A 7620-nucleotide genomic window follows, 5' to 3' on the forward strand; every position below is an offset into this window, starting at 1 on the left:
TGGCCTTAAACTCACAGACATCTGGCAACCTCTGACTCTTGAGTGCTGGGAATAACGGTGTGCACCACCACCCAGCTTAGGTAAATGCATCTTAAAGCATGAGATGGAGTTATTACTTTTTCTATTAATACAAATGTAAAAGTCCAATGAGTCTAAGTCTTTGTCAAGCTGTGAGGACAAGGCACTGAGTTACTGAACAATCTGGTTGGTAGGACTGTGATTTAATGCAGCCCCTACCCTCCCAAGTAGCATCCTTCAGGATCTAGGACAGATTGAGACCAATCTAGAACTTCCCTGGAAGTCAATTATACTCATATTGGTAGATCCTTAATCTACAGGAAATCACACAGACAAGAGGAGACAGACCAGGAATGCCTACTACTGTATTTATATGAAAATGTAAATCATCTAGATATCCAGCAATAGTGATCAAAATGCAGAAATTAGCACACAACATAATACCAGCAGATTTAAAAAGCATAATAGTAGTGACATGAAATACAGACTCACACGTAGAGATATGAACACACACGGGAAGGATGAAGGAAAAATCCAGAGCAGTGAGAAAGAGTAAAAGGCGGGGAGAGAAATGAAAGGCAATGCTTTATGACCAACCCACTTTTTACTATCTCACCTTCTAAGTCACTGCAGGTGCCGCCCATGTGACAGGGACATGCTCACACATAGCTTATCTGCAGCTCTCTGACTTTTCTACAGCCTGAAATAGTTTACAATTTTAAGAAATATGCATTTAGCTGTGCAGGAGTGGGACATGCCTTTAATCCCTGCACTTGGGAGACAGAGGCAGGTGTGTACAAGACCAGCATGGTCTACAAGAGCTAGTTCCAGGACAGGCTCCAAAGCTACAGAGAAACTCTGTCTTGAAAAACCAAAAACCAAAAAAAAAGAGAGAGAAGGAGAGAGGGGAGAGAGGGGGGGAGAGAGAGAGAGAGAGAGAGAGAGAGAGAGAGAGAGAGAGGGAGGGAGGGAGGGAGGGAGGGAGGGAGGGAGGGAGGAAGGAAGGAAGGAAGGAAGGAAGGAAGGAAGGAAGGAAGGAAGGAAGGAAGGAAGGAAGGAAGACATAACCTGAGTAGCCTTGAAAATATATTGTGGTAAAATAACATGAAAAGCAATCTGGAAATTATGCTTATTCCCACTTCCGGATCCCTCTCAATTACCTTTTTTAATAGCCTGGGACAATGAACAACAAAGAAGTAGATTGTGATACAGAGGCTCCAACTGAAACTCTGAGAAGAATTTGAATAAAATCCAAATAAAAGAAAGGTAATAAGGAATGATCAAGGTAACTTGTACCTCAGAGGCAGCCAACCAGGTGACCCTGCCCTTGTAAAACAAGAATGACAGCCTGGCTAATCTGGAAGAAGGCACTCTCAGAAGTGGATCAAGGGGGAGCCTGATAAATGTACTGCTCCCCAGAGAAATTGGGAATACTTAGTCAGCAAAACACAATGGACATAAGAAATTACAAGAGACCCAGGAGATTAAAAGAGGGACTTGCAGAGCTAACACATGGCAATTAAAACACCCCTAGGGAACAGAGAAATGAGGTGTTGTAAGAAAGAGAATGGACAGCCTTGAACAGTGACACTAGTAAGGGAGTTGAGACAGAGAGAATAAGCTACATGGAAGAGAACCCAAACCTGAGTCAGCACATTCACCACTGTGCCCCAAAGTCTGTCCTGTATTCTGCCATTCTACTGAGCCCTAAAATATTTATCTTATACTAACTGGCAATTATTCTTAAGACCAAGTTATTTTATAATTTGAGAAGCTTCTTTATTTCTTTCCATAACCAAGGAAAACTCTGCAGAGTACTAAGAAAATGAGAGGCAATGCTGCAATAATCGTTGTCGCTGGTGTCACAAGCAAAGATGGGACCACATCGTCCTCATGTGCACCCAGAAAGATAATAACATCAGCCTCTGTGGTGTCAATGGAAAGACCTGAGGTATAGGGTTGAGTTAATGTGCCCGGGTTTCTCTGTGTCCATGAGTACATAGGGAATGAGGGAGTTATCAACTACATTTTTAGCCTGTTTGGTCCCAAATGACTTCTAGCTCTTAGTGAGGATGTGGGATGATGTTCAAAATCAGATATAAGAAGTCTACCTTCTGACTGGGAGAAGATCTTTACCAACCCCTCAACAGACAAAGGTCTGATCTCCAAAATATACAACGAAATCAAGAAGCTAGATACTAAAACTCTAATTAACCCAATTAAAAATGGGGTACTGAACTGAACAGAGAATTCACAACAGATGAACTTCAAATGACCAAAAGACACTTAAGGTCATGCTCAACCTCCTTAACGATCAGGGAAATGCAAATCAAAACAACTTTGAGATACCATCTTACGCCTGTCAGAATAGCTAAACTTAAAAACACCAATGATAGCCTATGCTGGAGAGGATGTGGAGTGAGGGGAACACTCATCCATTGTTGGTGGGAATGCAAACTTGTGCAGCCACTGTGGAAATCAGTGTGGCGGTTTCTCAGGAAACTGGTAGTCAACCTCCCTCAGGACCCAGCAATTCCACTCTTGGGAATATACCCAAGAGATGCCCTATATTACTACAAAAGTATTTGTTCAACTATGTTCATAGCAGCACTATTTGTAATAGCCAGAACATGGAAACAACCTCAATAGAAGAATGGTTAAAGAAGGTGTGGAACATATACACATTAGAGTTTTACTCAGCGGTAAAAAACAATGACATCTTGAATTTTGCATGCAAATGGATGGAAATAGAAAACGCTTTACTGAGTGAGGTAACCCAGACCCAAAAAGAGTAATATGGTATGTACTCACTCATAAGTGGATTCTAGCCATAGTTAAAGGTCTTTGAGCCTATAATTCGTGATCCTAGAGAAACTAAATAAGAAGGTGAACCTGAAGAAAATCATATAGTTATCCTCCTGGATATAGGAAGTAGTCAAGATTGCAAGGCAAACTTGGGTGCACGGGGAGGGGGAAATAAGGGGAGATGGTTAGAGAGAAGGGAGAGGGGGAGGATTAGGGTTGGCATGGGGGAATGAGGTGGGGGGAGGAAGGATGGATATGGGAGCAGGCAAGTATATATCTCAACTAAGGGAGCCATTTTAGGGTTGGCAAGAGACTTGTTTCTGGAGCGGTTCTCAGGCCCAAGGAGAGGTCCCCAGATTCTTCCCTGGGCAGCAGAGGAGAGGGTGCCTGAACTGGCCTTGGCCCATAACCATACTGATGAATATTTTGCATATCACCATAGAACCTTCATCTGGCAATGGATGGAGATAGAGACAGAGACACATATTGGAACACTGGACTTAACTCCCTAGATCCAAATGAGAAGCAAAAGGAGGGAAAACGTGAGCAAGATAGACAGGACCAGAGGGAACCTTCATCCGATGATGGATGGCGATACAGACGGAGACCCACATTGGAGCACCGGACTGAGCCCCCCAAGGTCCAAATGAGGAACAGAAGGAGGGAGAACATAAAAAAGAAAATCAGGACCGCGAGGGGTGCGTTCACCCACTGATACAAGGGGACTGATCGAATGAGAGCTCACCAAGGCCAGCTGGACTGGGACTGAACGAGCATGTGATCAAACCGGATTCTCTGAATGTGGCCGGCATGGGGGCTGACTGAGAAGCCATTGACAATGGCACTGGATCTTGTTTCGCCTGCATGTACTGGCTGTTTGGGATCCTAGTCTGTTTGGATGCCCACCTTCCTAGGCCTGGAGGGAGGGGGGAGGAACTTGAACTTCCCACAGGGCAGAAAACCCTGATTGCTCTTTGGACTGGAGAGGGAGGAGGAGAGGGAGTGGGGGGGAGGGGGGAGGGGGGGGAATGGGAGGATATGGGGAGGAGGGGAGAAAGTGGAATTTTTTATAAACAAACAAATAAATAATAATAATAATAATAATAATAATAATAATAATAATAAAAGAAGTCTGAATGACATCTTTACCAAGTGTCCTTTTCAGCTCACTACCAGGCTATTTTTATCAGGTCTAAAAGAAACTAGGGACAAATTCTCTGTGATGCCTATTAGCATTTCAAAACACAAGGTGATCTCCAAGCTCACTCAGTCCCTGTGGCTTCTCTCAGCTCTTCTAACCCTGCTCCCTAAACCTCTCCTGCTCAGGGGATTCCCTTCCCCAGCTTCTCCTTCCCCTATAACCCTGCCATTTCATCCATGCGCCCTCTTGACCTCTTCTTTTTGTTCTCCTCTCTCTTTTCTCTTCTCTTCTCTTCCCTTCCCTTCCCTTCTCTTCCCTTCTCTTCCTCTCTTGCTCTGCTCTCCCCACTCCCCTCTTCTCTCAAAGCTCAGTTAAGTCTACTACTTCCTGTCCCTGCTCTGGACTCTTTCAGGTGCCTCTGACTGTTCACCCCTCATGCCTACAATAAGAACCTTGAAGCAGCCATGTCCTCGCTTTATATAATTTTGTGAAAAGCTCTACTATTGTCTTACCATAGCTGGGTCTGCAGGTTCTTTCCCTACTCAGTACAGAATACAAATGGCTATCCAGTTCAGAGAACGACCTGGAAATTTCACTAAATAGCCAATGACAAGCACAGTTTGCTTATATTCCAAAGGACCCTTCTTCTTTCCCAGAGCAAGTATGCTCTCTGAATTCAGGTTGAGTTATAAGGGTTGTGACAAGCTCAGATCTTTCTCAGCATTGGATTGTGTGTTTTTATCTCTATATTGAAATTATAAAGATCCTGGGTTCATCTGCCATGTCAAAGTGGCCTCTGGGCCACATAGATCTGGTCTGGAACATCACCACCCCACCCTCCCTTAGTTGGGCAGTGGGAAATACAAACTACCTTAATAACTAGCAGCCAAGGATTGTGGTTCCAGAGCCCAGGGTTCAACCTATTCATGCTGTACAGCTAGCAGGACAGTTAGTCATCAGTTATTTCAAATTCAGTCTGGGGACACTCAATCTCATGATCCTGGTTTTAATTTTAAACTGAGATTATGTAACTTTACCAAAACCTCTATCATCGGTCTTACCCACCCTTTCACTCTGCAGCTTCAGACATGGACTTAGATAATTCCCTCTTACCAGAAGCAAAGGAAAGTGCTGTCCAAACCCATGGGCGGCCAGTCTCAAAGGCTGATGGAGCGCAATCATGGAAAGGAAATCTGATGGAGAGGAAAGCCTGAGATCGGGAAAAGTGGAAAGAACCCTTGCCAGCCGTGTGCTTCCCTGATGGCAAGGAAGTGAGCAGAGACAAGCAATAGGGATCAGGAGAAAAGCCAACTAGGTACTGGAGGCCACTCCCCAACTCCCATCCCCACCCTCCTCCCCCTCAACCCCACCCCAACCCCTATATATACACCACACACACCCCGCGCGCGCGCGCGCGCGCGCGCGCGCGCCCACATACACACTCACTCAGCTCACCCAACCCAGGGTGAGGCAATGACAATGCAGTGAGCTCCTGATAGCTGGTACTTAGAGTCAGGAAAAGGACGCTCTAGCTCTCAGGCTCAAGGAAGGATCACATCCTGTTCGTTCAACTCACTTACTGGGGACAGAAGATACCAGGCAGCTATTCAAGACCACAGGAACCAGGAGTGACTCTCAGGACCAGAAAACCCAGGAGAAATAGGATTTGATGCCCAGTTAAATGGGCAAACAGGACAGATGGCAAGTTCCTGAGCTCAGAGTCCAAGGCCCAGGTCAGGCTCAGGAGAGCAGAGACCACCTCTGGAAGTCCTTCTCTGCACTGACCTAACCTTTCCTGTCCACTCCCTTTAACCAGCGAGTGGGAACAGAAGGGGGAGAGCCCAGCTGAAAGGAGACTCCCCAGCATGTCAGAACACCCGCCCTCATGTCATAAAGTTCAGTCTCAGAGAAGCCCGTTGTTTATTCAGAGCACCTGCCCACAACCCACAAAAGAAGGAACATCTGGTGAGAGGAACATTCATAAAGGAAGAACTGTCTGGGTCAAGCTGGGGGTAGGGAGGAGGGAAAAAGATCTGCTCCCCAAGATCTCTTCCCAGACTTGACGCCAACAGCCTCACCCTGAGCTTTCCCCTCAAACTTGGACTTTTTTCTTTAAAAAATAAATTGTTTTTATTGTTTTTATTTTTTCCTACATTTTTATTTTTTTACTTTTTTATTACTTAAAAAAATACCAACCCAAATTCCCACTCCCACCCCTCCTTCCAGTCCACTCCCTCTCCCTCCACAGATCCTCCCCCCACCCCTCCAACCCTAAGGGAGTGCCCTGAACCCCGCCCTGTGGAAAGTCCAAGGCCCTCCCTACTATGTCTAGGTTGAGCAAGGTTTACATCCAAAGAGAATAGGATCCCATAGAGCCAGTATAAGCAAGTAGAGACACATCCCAGTGTCACTATCAGTGGCCCCTCAGTCTACCCCAGCTGTCAATTCCCTTCAGAGGGTCTTGGTTGTTCCCAAGCTCATTCACTCCCAGTCCAGTTGGAGTTGGTGAGCTACCATTAGCTCAAGCAAACTGTCTCAGTGGATGACCCCTTCATAGTCTTGAATTCCTTGCTCATACTCTCCCTCCACTCTCCAACTGGATCTTGGGAGCTCAGTCCAGTACTCTGATGTGGGTCATTGCCTCTGTTCCCCATCTGTTGTTGGACGAAGGTTCTACGATGATATTTAAAATAATCATCAGTCTGACTATAGGGTAAGGTCAGTTCAGACACCCTCTCCTCTATTGCTTAGCGTCTCAGCTGGGTTCATCCCTGTGGGTTCTTGGTCATTTTTCTAGAGCCAGGTTTCTTGCTAACTCCATAATGGCTCCCTCAATCAAGATATCTCTTTCCTTGCTCTCATATCTGTCCCTCCCCCATCACAACCAGCCCATTCCCTCAAGTTCTCCTCCCCCACTTCCCCCCACCTCTACTGCCTGCCCCCCTGTTCCCAAATTTTTGTCTGATTCCAATTTCCAGGTGGGTCTATATATGGTTTTTTGGGGGGTTCACCTTATTACTTTGTTTCTCTAGGATCCTGAGCTATAGTCTCATTGCCCTTTGTTTATGACTAGTATCCACTTATGAGTGAGTACATACCATTATTGTTTTAATTTTTGAGGACTTCTCAATATCTAATGAATAATTTACATTATGTTTCCTGAGAGAAAGCAAGTTAATAATATGGGGCACTTTTCAACTTTGGCCATTAAGTATAGCTATTGAGGAATTATTTTTATTTTGATTTTATTTCTAATCTTCAATTTTTTAATATTTTTATTGTTTTAATTGAGCTGTATATTTTTCTCTGCTCCTTTCCCTTTCTCTCCCCGCCCCTTCTACCCTCTCCCATGGTCCCCATGCTCCCAGTTTACTCAGGAGATCTTTCTTGTCTTTTTCTATGTTCCATGTAGATGAGATCCATGTATGTTTCTCTTAGGGTCCTCGTTGTCTAGGTTCTCTGGGATTGTGAATTTTAACCCGGTTTTTCTTTGCTTTATGTCTAAAAGCCACTTTTCAGTGAGTACATATGATAATTGTCTTTCTGGGTCTGGGGTACCTTACTCAATATGATGTTTTCTAGATACAATCCATTTGCCCGCAAATTTCAAGATATCATTGCATTTTTCTGTTGTGTAGTACTCCATTGTGTAAATG

At 44.8% G+C, this 7620-nt stretch overlaps 1 protein-coding gene across 2 annotated transcripts in view; it reads right to left on the bottom strand.

The window, feature by feature from the left end:
* LOC125392923 (beta-1,3-galactosyltransferase 5-like) overlaps window positions 1-5747 on the bottom strand; it is a 28272-nt gene extending 22525 nt beyond the window's left edge. Inside the window, exon 1 of one of the 2 annotated variants that reach the window (XM_048422908.3) lies at window positions 5545-5747. Coding sequence is in view for 1 of the 2 variants with exons in the window: in XM_087898788.1 (XP_087754914.1) it covers window positions 5078-5146 (69 nt within the window). In the remaining variant the exon portion in view is untranslated. Of the gene's footprint in view, window positions 1-5077; window positions 5262-5544 lie in introns of those variants that run through there. The other variant, XM_087898788.1, reaches the window with a different exon arrangement.
* Between the last annotated feature and the right edge of the window lie 1873 nt (window positions 5748-7620).

Source organism: Myodes glareolus, chromosome 2 (genome assembly GCF_982192425.1).
Source record: "Myodes glareolus chromosome 2, mMyoGla1.1, whole genome shotgun sequence".
Taxonomy (NCBI): domain Eukaryota; kingdom Metazoa; phylum Chordata; class Mammalia; order Rodentia; family Cricetidae; genus Myodes; species Myodes glareolus.